This window comes from Sinocyclocheilus rhinocerous, unplaced genomic scaffold (assembly GCF_001515625.1).
Source record: "Sinocyclocheilus rhinocerous isolate Xijiao unplaced genomic scaffold, SAMN03320098_v1.1 scaffold790, whole genome shotgun sequence".
Taxonomy (NCBI): domain Eukaryota; kingdom Metazoa; phylum Chordata; class Actinopteri; order Cypriniformes; family Cyprinidae; genus Sinocyclocheilus; species Sinocyclocheilus rhinocerous.
Genome location: NW_015666971.1, coordinates 307,092 through 330,214, shown reverse-complemented (window position 1 = coordinate 330,214; position 23,123 = coordinate 307,092). Strand labels below are relative to the sequence as shown.

The 23,123-nt window shown below is 35.0% G+C and overlaps 1 protein-coding gene across 1 annotated transcript in view; it reads right to left on the bottom strand.

The window, feature by feature from the left end:
• LOC107733344 (anaphase-promoting complex subunit 1-like) overlaps positions 1 to 23,123 on the bottom strand; it is a 70,507-nt gene that overhangs the window by 40,960 nt on the left and 6,424 nt on the right. Inside the window, 15 exon segments of the mRNA XM_016544925.1 lie at positions 1,444 to 1,709; positions 3,408 to 3,482; positions 4,523 to 4,710; positions 10,268 to 10,328; positions 12,100 to 12,240; positions 15,047 to 15,184; positions 16,809 to 16,874; positions 17,812 to 17,902; positions 18,020 to 18,115; positions 18,225 to 18,434; positions 19,459 to 19,682; positions 20,187 to 20,329; positions 21,451 to 21,524; positions 21,652 to 21,734; positions 22,417 to 22,517. Of these exon segments, the coding sequence (XP_016400411.1) occupies positions 1,444 to 1,709; positions 3,408 to 3,482; positions 4,523 to 4,710; positions 10,268 to 10,328; positions 12,100 to 12,240; positions 15,047 to 15,184; positions 16,809 to 16,874; positions 17,812 to 17,902; positions 18,020 to 18,115; positions 18,225 to 18,434; positions 19,459 to 19,682; positions 20,187 to 20,329; positions 21,451 to 21,524; positions 21,652 to 21,734; positions 22,417 to 22,517 (1,957 nt within the window).

The window sequence follows — 23,123 nt, the reverse complement described above, 5'->3', positions numbered from 1 at the left end:
GCTTTATGCCTTTAGCAAAGGATGCAGTCGCACGCGAACATGTCGGTGTGTGTTGTCGAATGGCCCAGAAACATGGAATTGCTTTAAAGGGACCGTGAATAAGTCATGACACTAGACTGAGAAGCACACAAGAGTTTATATAGTTCACAGAGGCTCGTAGGCCAATGTGAAAAAGCCCTTGCTGTTCAAACGCTGCGAGGTGAGGTTGTACAGGTAATGTAGCTGCAGTTTGACTGCATGACTACCTTGCCTGCCTTGCTCTAGTTGTGTAAGCACTTAGACAGCAGATGGAGACGAGTGTAGTGCGCAGGACAAAAGAAACTGAGGCAGTGCTGTACTAAGAGATCTCACTATATGACTAATATATAAAACTATATGTTTAGGCCTTACACTCAATTGAATGAATCACTATTTGTCACATATAACAACTCTAATTGAAGATAAAACATTAAATGCTGAGTAAATAATTAAGATATTATACAGTGCAAATACAGCTATGGAAAAAGAGTTAATTGGTCAAAATAACAAATGTTTTCATTTGTTGTGATTGAAAATTAGGGTTATTCCACTAAATAATGATTTCTTACCTCTTCTGAAGTTAAAACATTGGTATTGTGTTGTCTAAAAATGAATATAAACATGTCTGAAAACATGGCATCTAGAAGTTATAAAATAGAAGATAGAAGTTATAAAATATATAGTAACTTATAAAATAAAGGAATATATTAAATATATTTTATATTAGTATATATTACAATATAAATATAATATGTTAAATATACTATATAAATATAATATAATATTATTGATAGAATGAAGAATAAATGACATGAAAGTGACAATTTATCCAGTTCTAAAACTAGCAGGTAAAATTGTGGGACATATTTTGCGCCATGTTTCAAGAATTATTTGGTTGAAATGATGGTTTCTGACTGAGAAAAAAAAGACCATTTTAGAGCAAATAAATGCATAGAGATATGTATTCAATATCATCAAAAGACTAAAAAATATTGAGATAAATATTACCCAGCCCTAAAGCTGACCTACAAACAACAGGCCCAAACAATACGCACAAGCAAAGAGTCAATAGAGGATTATCATTACAGCCTTATCTGGTCTTGTGTATTAAAATACAATGCTTTTAAATTTCAAACCCACACAGGTTCATCAAACGGCAACCAATTAAACTCTCACTGCTGTTTTGTTCATGTCCACATGACAACATGCACTTGACATTTTATTAAACAATGAAATACATTACAGCGATCTACCTATCCAAAAATTAGGATACGCCACAAAGAAAACCGGCAACGACAATGTGAAGTGGGAAGTTTGATGAGTTGGGTGACTTTACTTGGTTAGTCAGGAGGTAAAAACAAGTTCAGGTCTGACCCACTGTTATGATTCCTATAAAAAGGACAAAAAATACAAATAAATAATTACTTGGCCAGCTGTTGCAGCAGACCGACCAGAGCTCTCGCCCCGCTCCGCTGCAGCTCGTCCAGCTTCAGGTCTTCATAGAGCAGATGCAGAACGTAGAAGAGCACCGGGATGTGTGGAAAGAGCATGGCAGACGACTCTAAACCCAGAGCTGACTGGTGGTTATCCACTCCACCGGGGGGCCACACCGGCTCCAGGCCCTGAACGGCCAACGCAGGTTGCATGGAAACCTGCCAATGGTAGTCAGAGCATCTGAGGTATCCCCAATCCTGTTGATGTCAAACAGATGTAGCCATATCAACAAACCAAAGGAACTCTGCAGTCCAGCAAGGACTTTTATACATATTATACACTATATACACTACAGTTCAAAAGTTTGGGGTTGGTAAGATTACATAATGCTTGTAAAGTCTCTTAAGCTCACCAAGGCTGCTTTTATTAGATTAAAAATACAGTAAAAATTAAAGCTGCAAGCAGCGATGAACGGGCCCTCGCACCCGGGCTCACCGCCAGGGGGTGGCTTTAGTAAAACAGCGAACGGCGAGCAATATGCATTTAAAGTGGTAAATATAGGATGAATATGTCAAAAGAAGAAGAAGAAGAAACGGAGCAATTCCAATAGGGTCCTCACACCATCGGTGCTCGGGCCCTAATTAGAGGTCGACCGATAGTGGATTTTGCCGATACCGATAGCTAGGTTGGACCACACTAGCCGATACAGATTAATTAACCGATAGTTTTACAATTTATACTGAACAAAAACTAAAATAGTTTAACAAAACAGTACTGAACCATACTAGTAGTAGTAGTAAAAAAAATCAGAATCAGAATCAGAAAGAGCTTTATTGCCAAGTATGTTTGCACATACAAGGAATTTGTTATAGTGTCACAAGCTTCCAGTACACGGAGTGGCGCGGCAGGATTTTCTGTCGGCTGCATTTAAATCCGCGTCTGAAGTTTCCCGCTCTGTTCAGCGTGCAGTATCACGTGTCTAAACAAATAGCACGTGCTGTCAGTGATTTCAACCATTAGAGGCCGCTCTCGCACTGTGTAATGACAGCAGACCCTTCTCAGCCGCTCCAGCAATGGACGCAACCCGGAAAACTATCGGCATGGATTTTTGTCGATAACCGATAGTTCCAGCAATCAACTATCGGTGCCGATTAATCGGCAAAACCGATACATCGGTCGACCTCTAGTAAAAATTGTGAAATATTATTACAATTTAAAAGAACTGTTTTCGTTTTGAATAAGTTTTAAAATTGAATTTATTCCTGTGATCAAAGCTGAATTTTCAGCACCATTACTCCAGTCTTCAGTCTCACATGATCCTTCAGAAATCATTCTAATATGCTGATTTGCTGCGCAATAAACATTTCTGATTATTATAAATGTTGAAAACAGTTGTGCTGATTAATATTTTTGTGGAAACAATGTTACATTTTCATTCAGGACTCTTTGATGGATAGAAATTTAAAAAGAACAGCATTTATTTGAAATCCTTTGACATATTATAAATGTCTTTACTATCAATTTTGGTCAAATTAAGGTGTCCTTGATGAAAAAAAAAAAAAAGAAGTTAATTTCTTAAAAATAAAACTTTCCTAAACTTTCGAACAGAAGTCTATACAGTAAGCTTTATTGGTCTTTCGGTGATAAAACAAATGCAAATCAACAGATGCATTTTAAGCAGTTAGGCTGATGATACACGGGGCAACTTTCTGAGCAATTTTGCCAGGCAACTTTTTTTGAGCAATGTTGCTTGGGCACTTTCCCATTGAGGATGGGTAACAAATTTCAATCTGGATACTTTAGATCAGTTGTGGGCCCAGTGTATCACCTGGTTGCCCGTTGACGGCAACTCTAGCCAAAGTTGCCCTGTGTATCATCAGCCTTAGGCTACAGATGATCAGATGACACAAGAGTTTAGATGATCAAGGGTCTTTGACATGTCTAGAGACACTCACCTCATCCGAACCCGTGTCAGCAGGACGGGCCTTCTTAGGGGCTATTACTGGAGAGAGAGGCACTTCAAAATGAAGCTGTGGAGATTCCAATTGTGTTAATGATCATTTAAGCCAGACAAGTGCTTCATTCACCAATAGCAAACTTCACTGTCAGCCATCTTATAGTTTTTTTTTAGCTAAATAAATAGCGTTGTTTTAATAAAGTATTTTGTTTTGATAAAGATTTGTTTAAATAAAGTTATAATAAATATATAAAAATAAAGATTCATTTTTATTGATTTATTAAACTTAATTATATTGCAAGTAAATAAGATCTACAACATTTCTGATTTAGTTAAAATCACAGCAAAATATTTTAAATCAGAAATTAATTGGACTGGGCAAAAATGGTTATAAAAATTTAATTTGTAGATTTTTTTTTAATGTGTATTAAATTAATGAATTGATTTTAAAACAATTTTGTATAAATATATTTTTTAAATAAAGTTTCTTATAGTTCTTATAGATTTTAATAATTTTAATAGCATCTAATAAAGTCTTGTTTTGATAAAGTTTCGTTTAAATAAAAGTATTTTATTTTGATAAATGTGATCCTGGAGCACAAAACCAGTCATAAGGGTCCATTTTTTTTATATATTTACGGTAGGAAATTTACTAAATATCTTCATGGAACATGATCTTTACTTAATATCCTAATGATTTTTGGCATAAAAGAAAAATTGATAATTTTGACCCATACAATGTTTTTTTTGGCTATTGCTAAAAATATACCCCAGCGACTTAAGACTGGTTTTGTGCTCCAGGGTCGCAAATAAAAAAAAAATTTTTTAAAATAGAATTACAAAAAATATTTTAAATCAGTAATTAATTGTACTAGGAAATATATGGTTAAATCAATAATTGCAATTTAACTTGTAGAAAAACTACATTTGTAGAAGTTTTAATGTGTAGTAAATTGTTTTCTGTGCTTACCTGACATCTGATTTTAAAACATTTTGTCATGTAAATGTACAATTTTAATTCCGTTAAATGCTTGATCAATCCTTGTGCGCCAGCACAGGCTCAAGGTTACCCAACACAAAGACTGACACAGAGGTCAAACTAAAGAGACTCACATTGCGTGTCCACGTCAGTCGTTCGGTGTTGTAACCCATCATTGTCATTAGGCATGTAACAAACAGGTTCCACTCCAGGTGCATGCTGGGACCTCCAGGGGCGTTGTAACTGTTGTACCACTTGACCAGCACTTTCATGGCAGTGTCCTTGGGTAAAATAAACCTGATGGCCTGCAGGCAACGTTTGACTGAGGGAGTAAAAGAAAGATGAGGTGTTAATAACAAAAGTCACTGACACAATGTTAAGGAGTGGGCGCTTTCTGGAACATTTCGGTCTCTAGATTAGACTTAAGTGCCTCCTTATGAGTCTATGTGACTGTTCAACTCATTTTATCACTCACTGGGCAAAAACCACCTAGTAAATAATAGCACACCTATCTTTAAAGAGCTAAACAAATAGGAGGAATCATTCATGTCAAGAGTACAGATATTTATCTCTTGTAATTCAGAATTGCAAGTTTATAATACAGAATTCTGACTTTTTTCTTTTAAATTAATTTTTTTTTCTCCGAATTTTGAGTTTAAAATACACAATTCTGAGTTTCAATTTCCAAGTTTCTCTCACAAAGTTTATAAGACAATTCTGACTTTATTTCTCACAATCTCACAATTTTGAACCAACATCTCACATTTCAGATTTTTTCCCTCAGAATTGTTTGATTATAATACACAATTCGGACATTTTTTTCTCATTATCCGAATTTATATCTCACAATTTTGAGAGAAGATATCACAATTCAAACTTGAGTTTTTAACACAATTCTGATTTTATCTCTCGCAATTTCCTTTTTTTATCTCACCATTTCGAGGTAAAATCTCACAATTCAGATTTAATTTTTTCTGAATCATTGATGTCTGGAGCACAAATATTTAAATCTAGTAATTTGGACTTTTTTTTGAGTTTTTTTAGTTTATTTCTCACAATTATGAGTTAACATCTCACAATTCATACTTTTTTTCTCCGAATTGCACGTTAACACATCTCTCACAATTCCCAGTTTGTATCTCGCAAATTTTTGAGTTAAAATCTCACAATTAGGGGTGCCTAATTTTGTGGACGAAAGGATCTGTTTGCATCACGAAATGCATGTTTCAGTCAAGCAATGTTCTTTTCGTATTCATACTTATGCACTAAATCAAATATTACATTCACAAAAACATATAGAAGCTTAGGACTTGTTCAAATTGCTAAACCCAAGCATACGCAATTGTAATAATTGCCTTAGCAAACATCACTAATACATGTTATTTAGTCAGCTGTCACCACCGATCTCTGATGAATTAATACCATATTATTAGATTAACATTAAACATAACATCATTTTTAGCTCGTATCTCCCACCGCCATGTGTGTAGGTCAAAAATAAAAGTGTAGGTGAAGATAATGGAGATGAAGGTTGCACGCGGAGGTGATCCTATAGAAGAGTGTACACGGAGGGGGCCGCCACTTCAAAGCACACAGCCGGAGCTGGAACGCACATCTGAGCGAGGGGGTGGAGACCGCAGGGACGGGACACTACACTTGAGAGGGTTTACAGATGACTGTTTGCCAAAGTGTTTGACTGCATGACCCGATACAGAGGAAGAGGATGTTGAGATGTGAGGGTGGAGCGATGCATGGGGTTTGATTGGGTCTTGTTTGATTGGATTTCTGCAGCAAGATGAAATGAAGTTGAGAAAGTGTAGGACTTTTTTGAACCTTGATGTAAATAGCCTTGCTATTTAACCATAATTCCTAAATTTGAAAAAAAAATCTAAAAATGTGTTAAAAACACAAAGGCAAAATGAATAATGGGAAATAGCTTTTTAGTTTAGTGATTTGATATTCAACGTTCAACATGATTTGAATAATGAAGCATGGAAGCTCGTTTCCTCCACAGAATAAAAAAGGAAGGCCACTGCGACTTTTTATCTAGCAATTCTGATTTCATTTTGTCGCAATTTTGAGTTTATATGCCACACTTCACTTTTTTCTCAGAATTGTGAGTTTATAATATACAATTTTGACTTTATTTCTCACTATTCTGAGTTTGTATCTGACAATTTTGAGTTAACATCTCATATTTCAGACTTTTTCCTCAGATTTTGAGCTAATAATATACAATTTTGACTATTTATCGTTATTCTGAGTTTATACAGTATCACATCATTTTGAATTGACATCTTGCAATTTTGAGTTAAAATCTCACAAATCAGACATTTTTTTCACTCCAAATTGTGAGTTTATGACACAATTCCGACTTTATCTCTAGCAATTTTCAGTTTGCATCTCACAATTCTGACTTTTTTCTCTGAATTCTGAGTTAATATCTCTTTTAAGGAACGCCTAGTTTTGTGGATGAAAGGGGGTCTCTATATCAGAAAATGCATGTTTCGTTCAAGAACTGTTTTGGTACATTCCATTTTGTATTCCTTTCGATGAATAAAATCATACATTACATTCACAAAATTAATATTCTGTTAATTAGTCAGAATTGTGAGATGCATACTGGGAACTGCTAGAGATAAAGCAGGAATTGTGTTATCAACTCTGAATTGCAAGATATAACCTCACAATTCTGAGAATAAAAAGTCAGAAATGCGAGATAATTAAACATTGTGAGAGAAAACTAAACTCGGAATGCAAGAAGTCGGAATTGTGTGATAAAGTTGTAAATACCTTTTTTTTTTAAGTGGGCTTCCATATTTAAGTGAGGGAAAAAATGTTGTGGTCTTTTGCCAAGACATGCAAGAATACTAATATTCCTCATACTTTGGGTTAGCAATTTAAACAAACCCCTATTCCAAAGTATTAAAGGGGCCATATGATGCGATTTCAAGTTTTCCTTTCTTTTTGGAGTGTTACAAGCTGTTTGTGAATAGATAAGATCCCTAAAGTTGCAAAGACTAAAGTCTCAAACCCAAAGAAATATTCTTTATAAAAGTTAAGACTCGTCCACGCCCTCCTAAAACGCCTCGTTTAAACACGCCCCCACATGTCTACGTCACGATGTGGGAAGATTTGCATAAAGCTGCCCAAATGTTCACGCAAAGAAAGAAGGCGTAACTTTATTGTTGCTGCCGCCGCCGCAGTTCATTAGACCAAATAATGTTCTTTTTAGCAACATCATATGACCCCTTTAAAATTCAGCACATAATTTGTCCCACATGCTCAGATCACGCAGATTGTTGAGGAGAGACACAAGTCACATCTCGGAGGTCAGTTTTGCATCTCAGAGCTACTTTGCGGTTTCATAAATCTGCAGTACAGCCACATTTGTGAATACGCTTGGCCATTTAAAAAGCTAAAGAATCGATTCATTCCTGCCTTGTCACGAGTTCTTGGGAAATCAGTGTAAATATCAGCAACCACATTCAACGATAGAGTATCTACAGTTATCTACAGTGTGAAATCTTCACTGGATAGAATACCAGTGAAATGAGTAAAATTAGCTTTTGTTCACAACTAAACAAGAATTAACGAGAACTAAACGGGAATATCTAAAATGGCATTTTCCACTTCTTTTATTTCATTTGTCATCGTTCAGCATCACACCACCACACTCTCAATGACTCTGCCTGAAGCTTAATTAGCAAACAAACAGAGAAAGGTCAGGATGGAGCTGAATAAAATGCCACTTTATTAGCAGTACAAAGCCCACCACTTTCAAACTAAAGCACTTATTAACAGGAAGCTGGCATTAATTGAGAAAATTGTAAAGAATGCCGGATGGGTAGATGTCGCACGCAATAAGTTCAAAACGAAAGGCCAAGAAAAACTAAATGAATCCACCACAGGGAAGTCTGCACCCACAGTTGGGATGCGTTCAGTGTTTGTCCATTCAAAGTCATTGCCATGATTCTAGCATGCTCTGGGTGGTTGCTAGGTGGTTCAAACTGAAACCGTATAAATCAACAGCAAAAGTAATAGCAAACAGCTCTAATGACATGAACAAACCCAAAGCATGTATCATCTACACTTCCTGGAATATTACTGGCAAACACATTAGAAAAGGTCAAATGTCTAAATGTAGAAAGTGTCAGGAATGACTCACAGTTTTACTTCACAGTAAAGCGTAACTGCATTCATTAGAGACAGATCCTTGGGCACATAATTTATGCCAAAAAAATCAGGATCTGAGTTTTACAAAATAACTACAAAACAGCTACAAAAACGGCAGTGTTAATATGGCCAAAGATTTTGTACTATAACAAAGACAAGACGAAAAAGACAACAATTAAATAAATAGAAATTTTGCATTTACTGAAAATGTACTCACCCCCAAGCCATCCAAGATGTAGATGAGTTTGTTTCTTCATCAGAACAGATTTGGAGAAATGTAGCATTACATCACTTGCTCACCAATGGATCCTCTGCAGTGAATGGGTGCCGTCAGAATGAGAGTCCAAACAGCTGATAAAAACATCACAATAATCCACAAGTAATCCACACCACTCCAGTCCATCAGTTAATACCTTGTGAAGTGACAAGGATTACAGACTCCTGTTTTGGCCAGAAATGATGTTTTAAAGTTAAAACTTCTTTATGATGTATTTGTTTCTTACAAACACGGAGAATTTCACTTCATAAGAAGTTAACTGATGGACTGGAGTGGTGCTCACCAATGGATCCTCTGCAGTGAATGGGTGCCGTCAGAATGAGAGTCCAAACAGCTGATAAAAACATCACAATAATCCACAAGTAATCCACACCACTCCAGTCCATCAGTTAATACCTTGTGAAGTGACAAGGATTACAGACTCCTGTTTTGGCCAGAAATTATGTTTTAAAGTTAAAACTTCTTTATGATGTATTTGTTTCTTACAAACACGAAGAATTTCACTTCATAAGAAGTTAACTGATGGACTGGAGTGGTTGGGATTACTTGTGGATTATTGTGATGTTTTTATCACCTGTTTGGACTCTCATTCTGACGGCACCCATTCACTGCAGAGGATCCACTGGTGAGCAAGTGATGCAATGCTACATTTCTCCAAATCTGTTCTGATGAAGAAAAAACTCATCTATATCATGGATGGCCTGAGGGTGAGGCAAATTTTCATTATAGGGTGAACTATTCCATTAAAATTTAAAATTCCTTCAAATTTTAATTTAACACTTCTTATACCGTTGACGGAAATATATGTTTTTCTAGAAAATAATAATAATCCAATAATAGTTTAAAATGAAGGAATATGACATGATAAAATATTCAATAACACTTTACATAATAAGATCTAATTTGTTAACATTAGATAATGCATTAGCTTACATAAACTGACAATGAGCAATATCTTTTTAAAGCATCATTGTTAAATGTTACTTAAAATAAAAAATTATTTATTAATTGTTCATCATGTTAGCTCATAGTGCATTAACTAAAATTAATTGACTGCTGACATGATACTTATATTTATTATATTAGGTTTATTTATTGGTTTAAAATTGAATTGTTATTTATTGGTTTATTGATTTAAAATATATTAGTAAATACCGAAATTAACATTAAGATGAATGCTGTAGAAGTATTGTTCAATGTAGTTAACAAATTAAACCTTAAATGTTACCAAATAGTGACTAAATGTAGAGGATATTTTCATTAAAAGACAAAAACAAAAAAATTTAAACTGAAAACTGACACTAGGAGTGTCAAAATGAGTGTTTTGACCGGCAAACTCATAAACAGCTTGTGACTCAGCTCTGTGCTGCATTGGAACTGATGCATCACTCGGTTGGACTGTATTTATGCGAGTGTTTTCTCTTACCCAGCTCTGAAGTGGCCACCTCAGGAATGGTGATTCTTAACATGGAACCGGAGCTCAATTCCTGAACAAAAGAAAAGTGAGAGGCGGATATTAGTGCCACATGCTAAATTAGCAATGCTTTCGCATCAAAAAGAGTCCGAACCAACCGGCGTCACGTTGCTATTTATATCTGGTCAAATTCAACCAGGCTATTGTTGTTCCCTTTGCTGAAATAAATCGAAAACAAAAGAGCAATTGCATGCAGCAAAATTCCAGCAGGCATTCGACAATGACCTGGATGAAAACAAACCGTAGACGCTGGCTATTTTTAAAACCCTTTCTCAGTCAAGCTTATCATCCCACATAAGTTGGACGTGGTGAGATTGCTTTGACAGGCCTGCGAGGGGATTTCTTCTGGTAGGACATGTCGTTCAGTGGGACATGACAATGCAGAGGGGCTGACTGCAGGGGACCAGACCTTATTGAGTCTTGTCAAAACAGTGACAGGCTCCTGGTGCACATGTCTGAGACGCCACGGCATTTCGGTCATGTCCTGTTACTGTGGCAGCCCTCAATTACAGCCGGCCACTGTACGACAAAAGCAATTACTAGCTCCTGCCTTTAGCAGCAGTGGTCAGTACAAACACAAACGCAAGCATCTTGACCCTGGTTTTGACATTTTGAAAATGCATTTAGAAAGCAGCTGCCACATTTATGTCCAGACAGTGATATATCAAGTGAACCAGGTAGATTCATCCAAATATGTGGGCATTTTGAGATTACTGGCATTGGACGAAAAACCGAGCCCACTTGGCTGTTTAACAAAAGACTAATTCTTCCAAAATATACTGACATATATTCGATGAACAAATGGCGCACTTCATTTGCTATCAGTGAATAAACTGTCCATAAAAAAATCCATGAGGAAAAAAAAAAAAAGGAAAAAAAACGGCAGCTGTGGTTGCCAAACCTCGACCATAAAAAAACTGCAGCTACATTTCAGCAACTGATAAGTTATACCAACCTACTAATGCACTAAAATCTGTTTTGTACTAAAACACAGGTGGTAATGAGAAGACCACATGATGAATCTCATGCACTCAAACACAAAATAATACAATAAAGAGTAATTTTACAACATGAGATGCAACATAAAACCCTAACTTGCTTAACCAATAAGAAAAACTAGGAACAAACAGTTATTTAAATGAAAAACCATCAAATGTAAAGTGTCACACAGAGAATTCTGGGAATTTACCTTTTTATTTATTTTTTTTAATTATAGAGTAATTGTTTCTTTTTCACCTCCAAAACTTAATAGTATTAATATTAAATTAGTATTAAATGTAATAGTATTTACTGTAAAATTATATAAAATGGCTAATTTATTTAGTTTTTACCATATATAGTAAGGTAACTACTATAATAAGGTTTTTATTTGTACAGTATTTTACAGTTAAAAATTAAACTCACTTTTTACAGTGTACATATATTGTAACCAAGACAGTAAATAATGTGCCTAAACAACTTCATTGTGTATTGCATAGTAGAGATCCAAAATACATTGGTAATTATATCAGTCTCAGCCAATATTTATTAATTATCAAAAGTACTGAAGTGTCAGCCTGTCAAAATGAAAAGAAAATTCACCCTATTTTTTTTTTTTTATATATATATATATACATGTTATAGATCTTAGTGTGAACAATTTATCCATGCATTTTTTTAACCTAATAATGTTTAATCATGTTTAATTCATCGTGACATTAAGGTTTTAAATGTCTGGTTTGGCTTAGAAGTGTGCATTAAATATTTAAGACAGCAGTTTCATGGGAATTTTTAGCTGCACTGACCAGCGTGACTCTGTTGCTGACAGGGTCTCTGAAGGTGTGGATGTGAGGTGCAGCCTGCTGGAACGGAGTGTCTTCCAGCCAGGATGACTCGTGGTGCTGTGTCGAGCTACGCACCTCCAACACCGGAGACGGCATGCCAACCTGACAGCACACAGAAACACAACACCATTAAACAGTCATGCAAGATGTTGCATGCTCAAGTTCAGGGATGTTAATGCTCATCCCTTCTATAACCTTTTAGCATTCACGTCTCTATCAAAAAGGTCAAGCAAGTCACCTTTATTTATATAGTGCTTTATACAATAGAAACTGTTTCAAAGCAGCTTAACAGGAACAATAACCGAATTAATGATGCAAACTTCACCAAATATGAGGCAAATCCGAATTCTGCCATAAAGATGCTCTAACAAGACAAAAGTGTGATTATTCAGCTCAAGTCAGTTCAATTACCGTGTAAAGTACTTTCATTACAAAACCAGTTCAATTCAGTAATACGCAGCTCAAGTGAAGAAAGTATTGTGAATATTCAGCTCAAGCCAGTTCAATCACAGTGTTGATGTAGCAGAATTTGTCAATTATGAATACATTTTATTCAGCTATAAAGCAGTTCTGCTGAAGACAAAAGTGTTATTATTAAAGTCCAAACAGCTGATAAAAACATCACAATATTAATGATGCAAACTTCACCAAATATGAGGCAAATCCGAATTCTGCCATAAAGATGCTCTAACAAGACAAAAGTGTGATTATTCAGCTCAAGTCAGTTCAATTACCGTGTAAAGTACTTTCATTACAAAACCAGTTCAATTCAGTAATACGCAGCTCAAGTGAAGAAAGTATTGTGAATATTCAGCTCAAGCCAGTTCAATCACAGTGTTGATGTAGCAGAATTTGTCAATTATGAATACATTTTATTCAGCTATAAAGCAGCTCTGCTGAAGACAAAAGTGTTATTAAACAAGTTGTGTTCTCATGTGGTCAAATCAATGATATTACTGAATATTAAAGGAATTACCCCCGAAAATGAAAATTTGCTGAAAATGTAACCACTCAGGATATGCAAGATGTAGATGTTTGTTCATCAGAACAGATTTGGAGAAATGTATCATTGCATCACTTGCTCACCAATGGATCCTATGCAGTGAATGCGTGCCGTCAGAATGAGAGTCCAAACAGCTGATAAAAACATCACAACACTCCAGTCCATCAGTTAAAGTCTTGTGAAGTGAAAAGCTGTGTGTTTGTAATGAACAAGTCCATCACTAAGACGTTTTAACATTAAACCGTTGCTTCCATGTTCTGATGAAGAAACAAACTCATCTACATCTTATTGTGAATATTCAGCTCAAGCCAGTTCAATCACAGTGTTGATGTAGCAGAATTTGTCAATTATGAATACATTTTATTCAGCTATAAAGCAGTTCTGCTGAAGACAAAAGTGTTATTATTAAAGTCCAAACAGCTGATAAAAACATCACAATAATCCACAAGTAATCCACAACACTCCAGTCCATCAGTTAAAGTCTTGTGAAGTGAAAAGCTGTGTGTTTGTAATGAACAAATCCATCACTAAGACGTTTTTTACATTATACCGTTGCTTCCATGTTCTGATGAAGAAAAACTCATCTACATCTTGGTTGGCCTGAGAATAAGTATATTTTCAGCAAATTTTCATTTTTGGGTTAACTATACCTTTATGTGTCTTTTAATCCCAAACTAAGCAAGCCAAAGGCCACAGTGGCAAGGAACCAAACTCCATCATGTGACAGAAATGGAGAAAAAAAACTTGGGAGAAAACAGGCTCAGTCAGGGCACCAGTTCTCCTCTGGGCGAAAAAGGCATGGAAAGCTTAAAAATATTGTTAAAAAAGATATTTGTGGCTCTCTTAACCATTACTGGTAGTAAATTACCATCATAAAAAAATAAACAAACTGTGATTGAAATGTGTTTCAGAATGAGAGTCCAAACAGCTGATAAAAACATCACAACACTCCAGTCCATCAGTTAAAGTCTTGTGAAGTGAAAAGCTGTGTGTTTGTAATGAACAAGTCCATCACTAAGACGTTTTAACATTAAACCGTTGCTTCCATGTTCTGATGAAGAAACAAACTCATCTACATCTTGGTTGGCCTGAGAGTAAGTATATTTTCAGCAAATTTTCATTTTTGGGTTAACTATACCTTTATGTGTCTTTTAATCCCCAACCAAGCAAGCCAAAAGCCACAGTGGCAAGGAACCAAACTCCATCATGTGACAGAAATGGAGAAAAAAACTTGGGAGAAAACAGGCTCAGTCAGGGCACCAGTTCTCCTCTGGGCGATAAAGGCATGGAAAGCTTAAAAATATTGTTAAAAAAGATATTTGTGGCTCTCTTAACCATTACTGGTAGTAAATTACCATCATAAAAAAATTTAAAAAACTGTGATTGAAATGTGTTTGTCCGCACAAGTACATCATCTGCCCTTAATGTAGTTCTCGGGATTTGAAGTGAATAAAATACTGTTTGTGATTTAGGGGACATTTGCGGGGACTAGAGAAGCTTTTATCAGTAGTGCAATACTTCATGTTAAATGGTGGCTCTAAAAAGCACTTCTCTTCTAACACAATATCCATAAATGCACTCATATTGGGTACGATTAATAATTTATTAAGCATACTATCAATCATATGGGCTACTTGATCTCTGTTTCACAAAATTAGATTATCCAAACCAGTCGAGAGCCAAGTAGTTTTTGTTGTTTAAGAAGAGAGCTGGCCATATTACTGTGATTTAATACTGATATCGATCCATCTGTAAGAACTAAGCGGATGGCCAATAGCATTAGGACACAATGTCAAGAGTCCTCTCAAAGAATGTTGTCTTGTCTTACACACATGACTCAATTAGTCTTTCACTAATTGGCTACAATATAATGCACACAATCCCGCTACAAGCACATTATAGTACCTCCTCCAGTCGGCTCATATGCTGAACTGTGGCCCTGGCGGGGGTGCTGATGTTCTCCAGAGGGGTGCTTAACTGCGGCTGGTGGTTTTGCACACTGAAGGTAGGAGGCAGAAGGCCAGGGATAAATACTTTGCTGACCTGGAAGCAAAACAACCATGATTATTAGCTTAAAACATGATGGTTTTGTGTTACCAAAGGCTTAAAGCTGAATTACTTTGTAAGTGATGGGAAAATTAATTCTCTTTATGTAAGTATTGGGACATGCTACTACAGGACAAAAGTGTCTCTCGATACATACATACTGTTAGTGTATGTATATCAGTGTGTTAGCATTCGCTTAAAGATACTAAACCCAAATAGGATCCAGAATAAGAATAAAACAAAAAATTAATTTGTGTCAAATTTCTGTTCTTTTTCAACAAGGGTCAGTGAGTTAGTCCATATTTTAGCTTTTTTTAAGTTTCTATGTGTATATTTATTTATTTCATATAAGGTATATGTGTGAATGTCTAAAAACGAACACTTGTGAGGTTGCTATTTCCTTGCAATATACATAAAATATTAAATATATAACAAAAATATGATCTAATAAAAATATTAACAGATTTAAATAATTTACACATAATTTTACTACTACGACTACTATTAATCATTATTTTAACAAAAATTGCTATTATTGTTATTACTATTATTATAAAACTGATTATGTATATATATATATATGTATATATGTATTAGCATTAAATATAAGTATTAAAACAATTTTATTATAATATTATACAATTATTATTATTGTTAATATAATTACATAATTGATTATAAACACAACAATTGTAAAAGTAATACTAATAATTAGTAGTAGTATTCGTATTAAATTATTTCAATATAATTACAATATATGTAACATTATATTATATATATATATATATATATATATATACACACACACACATTAGAAGATAGACAGACAGACAGACAGACAGACAGAGACAGATAGAACAAGAGACAGACAGACAGACAGAACGATAGAACGATAGATAGATAGACAGATAGACAGACAGACAGACAGATAGATAGTAATAACATCTGAAGTAGGAAATTGGGAAAAGCTATTTTATTTTAAAAAATCACTATTTTTATATTATATATGACAAATAGCATACTCTATAAGACAAATAATCTTGGATAGCATTCGGATGGAGCCTTTGTATTATATGGGATAGGTCACATTGATCAATCATATTTTCAACCAATCCCTAGAGAACTAGAACTAGAAAACTGGTTCGAGGCGAGTCATCCACATCTGAAACACACAGCATCATCAGTGCTGCAGAGAAAAAGGCTTTTTATACATCAATCATGCACACATCTGTAAGTACCATCTTATGACATTAATAAATTATATGAATCTAACAGTATAAACAGATATGCCTGCGCATCTGTAAAGAATCCCTGCATTCTCTCCAGCACTAATGACAGTCTCTCATCCAGATATGAGTGACTCACCTGGAACCAATTTTCAAATCTCTAGTGATTGGTGGGGAACATGATGGAATGAGATGATGTATTAGACTCAGCACTAGGCTTTGAGTGCAAATTTTAATGCACAGATGCCTTTGGCTTTTTTAGTAAAAGAGAACTACGCATGGCAGACATGCTGCATATTACAGCATAGTCAGACTGAGCTGAAAGAGGAAAACTGATTTAGGCCACTAATAATGTCATTTCAGAGGTGAAAATCGCAGATGAAATCAAGCCTCACCCGTGTGACTCCTGTGTACAAGACCAGACTTCCACTGGCCTCAAGCACCAGCATGGTATGAATGTCCTTTCAAGAAAAGCAGAGAGTGTGAAATTTAGGTCTTGATGATGACAGCTTACGGTCAAGATTTACAAATGTCCCGATTATTTAAATGGTGTAAATTCCTCATCATGATAAAAGCAGCAAGATCTGATCACAATGGATCTGAAATGTGACTCCACATGGAAACATCATTTGCAACCCATTTTTCATTGATTTTACAATTTATTGAATGGTTAAAAGAGGGTGTTTGGCTATAAGTTAACATATACCAATAAGCAACATGGTTCAACTTTCAATAATTTAACTTCTAAAGAGTACAGATGAAATAAGCACAATAATAGCAGAAAAGTGTATTACGAAGCTATAAGGTCAGCATGAAATGAAAATTCACCCCATCTATTTTAAATGCATATTAATCATCTTTTTGTGAAAGTTACATCTATGTGTTTGTTTTTAGGGATGTAACGATGTACCCCGAGCCAATTCTATTTATCAAAATGTTTCTTCAGATTTCAACACTGTACAATCTAATTTAAATCAAAAACTGCTCATGTTACATATATGCAGCATCTTTGTTTGATTAAAATGCACTGGTTGCCTCTAATTTTAAATGAAAAGAGCAAAGGCAAAGCCTTAGTTTGTTTATATTAAGAGATTCATTTTATTTGTATTATTTATTTATTTGATTTGGGATTTATTTTAAAATTTCAGTTTAATTTTGTTATTTGACATATTTCAATTTAACAAAGAAATGTGCAGCATTTTGTCTGAGAAATAATAAAAGGACACCTTACAGCAATAATTGTGCAGTTTAAATTTCAATCACATTTTGGCATTCAAATTTAAGAACATAAAAAAATGCCATTATATTTCTCACAGATTTCTGCTCATTCTAAATCAGATACAGATAAAGTAGCACAGTAAAGATATATAAAATATTTTGACCAATTCAAAAACTCACCTCAAGTGGGGCAGCATCTTTTGCAGTGATAACGGTCACTGACGCAAATATCAGTTGAGAAGTTTCATTGCTCTCAAGAAATTTGACACACCTGAAAACAGCACAAAAAAGAGATGTGACTAAGCGCTAGAGCTTTAAAGTAGTTAAATACTAAGAAAGCTTCTATAAATATAGAAGTAAAAGTAAAATAAATAAGCCACACATTCACCTGAGCTGCTGGTGAGACTCGACCAGGAAGCACAGGTACTTGTTCTCACACAGGTCAGAGGTGATGAAGACTTTAGAGGCCTGGCAGCCTTTCTCCCTGAACAGCACAGACACAACACTGATTTCAGGACATAAATCAACAGTAACTTGATGCTCTCGGCTCATAAACACAGGATATCAAAACTCAGGCATGAGGCTCAGTGCACCTGGAGATAGCGCTGGTTTCTGTCCACAGCTGCTCAATGCAGAGGTCTGGAAGAATTGGCTCCATTTCCTGAAGCAGGGCTGTATCATTCAGGGTGCTGTTGGGTGAGGCCAGGATGCTGTGGCCTCGCGGGGACGGCGTGTGGCATGACATGTTGAAGCGCTGAGCTCCAGAGAAGGAGGGCGCGGCGATGCCAGGTGAATGAGCCCGACTTACTCAGAGAAACCAAAAGAGCACATTTAGACAAAAACGTCTACCTTTCTCCATTTTTATTGAATTTTTTCTTCAATTTACTTTTTTGTATGAATTTATATTGTTTCAATTTTTTGCAAATCATAAATTTGATATTTACACATCTTGCAAAATATATTTTAATGCAAGAACTCTCTAATGTTCACCAAGACTGCATCTGATCAAAAATGCAACAAAATGCAATGTTGTGAAATTGATTCCTTTTTAAAAATATTTTTAAATTGTAATTTATTCCTGCTATACAAAGCTGAATATACTTTCAGCATCATTACATCATTCTTTAGTGTCACATCATCCTTCAGAAACTGAAAAAAATGTAATTGAATAAATATGAGCGCTGCACATGTCAAGTCAAAACGCGGCGCGGATGTCTTTATTTGAATGTATCTGAAGGGAACCAACTGTCCTCAGAAACGTGTCGCTGGCATTTTCATTTCATTTGACCTATAATTCCTGATAAAGCAGCGTTTATGAGCAAGGAGCTGCCTTGTGTACAGCCGTTACCGGGGAAACCGCAATATTTCAGCGCTCCTAAAGCGCCACCTCGTGGCAGAGAATGATTTTGCATTTCCAATAAGCCTTTCTTGCTGTTTATGGTCAGATCAATGCAAATATTAACTCATGTTTTTACACAGCAAACACATAAGAGTTGTAAATGAGAAAAGTTAATGTGCTTTCTAAAAATCTAAACAATTAAGCAAATAAATGCAGCCTTGATGAGCAGAAGAGACTTCTTTAAAAAAAACATTACAAGTCTAACTGATCCCAAACTTCTGACCGGTAGTGTATATATTTTCTTTAAAAAAAATTAATCTTACTGACCTCAACCTTTTCAATGGTAGTTTATATAAATCAACTTTTCATTTAAAACTTCTACTGCCTACAGCAAACGTGCATACAGTGAAAAATATATAAGTACTGCAGAAAAAGCATGAATAGTATGTTTTTCCAAACATATCCAATAACTTCCTGCAAGGTCATACCTGAGAGCAGCCATGTTTGAAATGCTGGGCGAGTGAGCGCGTGAGTGTAGGCCCGGAGAGGCGGGGATTCGGCTCTGGTTGTGTAGGACATGGCAGTGTAGGGGTGAGGCGGGCGAGTCCAGCCGGGTCACGTTTCTCAGGTGGGTGCTGAGGAGGCTGGGGGCCGCATTGGGAGTGTGAACTGGCCCGGCCTGGTCTGGACACTTTAATACAGTGGTCTGCTCCTGAAAAAATGCACAACAACATTCTAAACTAGATGTTTAAATGTTTAATTCTTTTTTTTTTTTTTTTACATAGTACATCAAGATAATTAAATTCGTCTTTTAAGGAAAATAAATCTATTAAAATATGTTTTATTAGTACCACAGTAGAGCTCAGGTAGCTTTCTCATTGTAATAGATGATATTTCATTGTTTTTGAGATTCAATGACAAATTCTGATATAAAAAGATTGCACATGACTTTAAATCTAGATGGGACATTTAAACAAAGTACTTATATTAGCCATTAAAAAGGTCTTTATCCATCATTTACAAAAAAACAAAAAAAAGGGGTCAAAGACACCTGTGCCAGTGATCTTATTTTGAACCATTAAATGACATTTGACACTCAACATTAAATCTAATATCAAACATTAGAACATTAACAGTTCAAATAATAACGTCATCCCTTAACCATTAAAACAAAAACGTGGAAACATAAGTTATGTATTGAGTGAAGCAACCGTACCTCAGGTGTGACTTTGCGCAGCGTCCAGACGGTGTGTGTGCACTGCTGTGTGTCGTACGTCATGATAATGGAGGGCTCGTGGCAGGTGAACACCACTCTCAGAGCGCTGTCTGAAACATACTGGAGACGGGACTCAAAGAGACCTGAACCAATAAGAGGGAAGCATTAACATATGACATATTCTGAGGTCAAAAGTCCAGAGATCCACAACACATCTAAGTCATTATTATAGAGTTAATTCAATGGTTTTCCCAAGTTCCAAATGAATGGTTTTGGTGAGTAAATAAGAAAACTTTACGACCAGTTGGCCAGTAGCTTTATTAGGAAATGATACATGGTTTAAATTGAATTATATGAACGTCATTCTGACTCTTACTGAAGTAAGCAACATGAGCGAATCAAATCAGAAACATACAGACCTTCTACTAAAGAAAACATCTGTTTATCTGGGACCATGGTAAGTTTATTTAGGAAGTTTTGTATGTGGTGACAGATTATGAAATATTTCTCACATTAAGCCACCAAAACAAAAATATGAGAACTAAAAATCACAATGGGTTGTCATGTTTTTGTAAGAGAAGCAGTTTCACAGAGACTGACTCATCTTGAATGTGATGCTGCAAACGAAACAATGACCTGCACAGTCACTAAAATGCACGAAATAGTCACTTAAAAAACAAATATAGTTTCATGGCCACTAAAAAAAATTATATTTCTGGGTGGCAAATTTCACTATTGTCTCTCCGTTTTAGACCCAGGGAATCAACATTTATTCAATAAATATTAACTTAAGAAAACTTAATCATAAATATGGTTTAACTGAGTCAGAGTTCCAGGACAGAAGACCATGGAGAATGTAAGCGCAAGACCATTAAACTGTGTGTCATAATTAAAAATAATTACTGATTGCACTACCATAATTTACCTCAAAAATACAAATGATTGCTAAACAATGCTGACAATCTTAAACTATCCTTTCTAAGGTAAAGAGCTGTTATTGTTAAATATTACAAAATATTAATTATAAATAATAAATCATTAAAACAAATGACTAAAACCAAAATAAATAATAAAAGATAAACAGAAACAATTTTAAAAAAGAACAAAAAAATTTATAAAAATGAAAAGGCACATAACTAAAATCACTAAAGCAAACTAAAATTCAAAAAAAAAAAAAAAGCCAATTTAAATATTAATAAATATTCTAATAGTATATAAATAATACAAAATTACACTGATAATGTGCATAATTATCACGTCTTACCAGTGGACTTACAAACAACAGGAGCGATTTCATCTAACGGATGCAGCATGCTGAACAGAGTCGGGAGAGGTTCCCTGATAACAAGATTCAAATCATTCACGACCATATTCACACTACACAAGCATTTGTTCACAACAGTCGAATGCAAACAGTGACAGTCAGACTCAGCATTAACATTTTTTAATAAATAATCAAGCATACCTGATGGGGCTCATGTGGCCATCAACGATAATATTTTTACGCTCCAAAAGAAGGCCAAACTTTGTTGACCAGAGAGCGGAGACCTACAAATGAAACAGATTAAAGTCAATCAAAAGACAGAGGAAGACGACTGAAGAAAAAATAGTATTTTACAGCTAAAGGTTACATATAAAGGCGTTGTTAGGCATGAAACATACTATGTTTCACATACAATATAGCACAATCTTTAATGCCTTATTGCTTTTATTCAACAGACATTTTTACGAACAAACAAACAAACTTATATTCTATTATGGAAATAATTTGTGCATTGCATTGCATGAGAAAGTTTCAGGCTCTCAATTCCCGTTTCCCTTATCCCCATTATAAACGCAAATGTCTGAAATGTTTAGGAGAAGCCTCTGGGGCAACATGCCAGAATATGCTCACGTAAAATAAAGCCAGCATTAGCCAGAACTGTAAATTGTTCGGTCTAAATACTGTTACTAAAACGCCCCCCTTTCCTGTCCAAGTGCCAAATAACCCATTATGCCTCATGAAATGGACAACTACCACACATCATCAGCCACTGAGCTAAAAAAAAAGAATAAATCCCTGATGGCACTAACAAACGCCTGCTGGTGACAATGGCTCTGCTGGAAGATTTCCTCCAAACACGTAAGGCTGATTGAGACATTTAAACCAGATTTGAGAGAGAGAAGTCCATTATAAAACAGAGATGTACTGTAGAGAAATTCAACAGACTCAGGCATCAAGCGTTCTGACCTGGAATGGCAGTGGAGACATGAAGTCTTTCCCACTCATGCTGTGGACATTCACACAAGTGCTCTGGACGATACACACCGTCTGCTCCACAACATCCTTTACTGGAGATCATGAGGAAAAACAATCACTCAACATCAAACAAATTCTAACAACAACATTTAGCATTATACTTGCTACTGACAACAGAAAAAGCAATTAAAATGCAAAAAATAAATAAATAAAAACATATAATTAATTATACAATGAAAAGACACACAAAAATAAGTAAGCATTAAATAATAAATAAAAAAGATTAATTATGTACAAATATAAAATAAATGAAACATTACAAATAATAAATTAAAAATAAATACAAATTACAAAGTAATAAAACAACAACAAAAAAAATTAAATGTAAAATAATTTTTAAAACTACATAAATAAAAAAATTGAAAAATAATTAAAATAAATGAATTGATAAACTAATAAAAATGTATAATATATATATATAAGACCTTTTTAATGGCGAATATAAGTACTTTGGTTAATACTTTAGAGCAGTGTTTCCCAACCGGGGTGCCGTCTGTCGAGAGCAGGGGTGCCGTGTAAAAAATAATTTTTTTATATTTTTAAATTGCTAAAATGTACAAAAAAGCATCTATTATATAATATCCATTTCTGATGTCGCCAATAATTAGAGATGCACCGAAATTTCGGCTGCCGAAAAT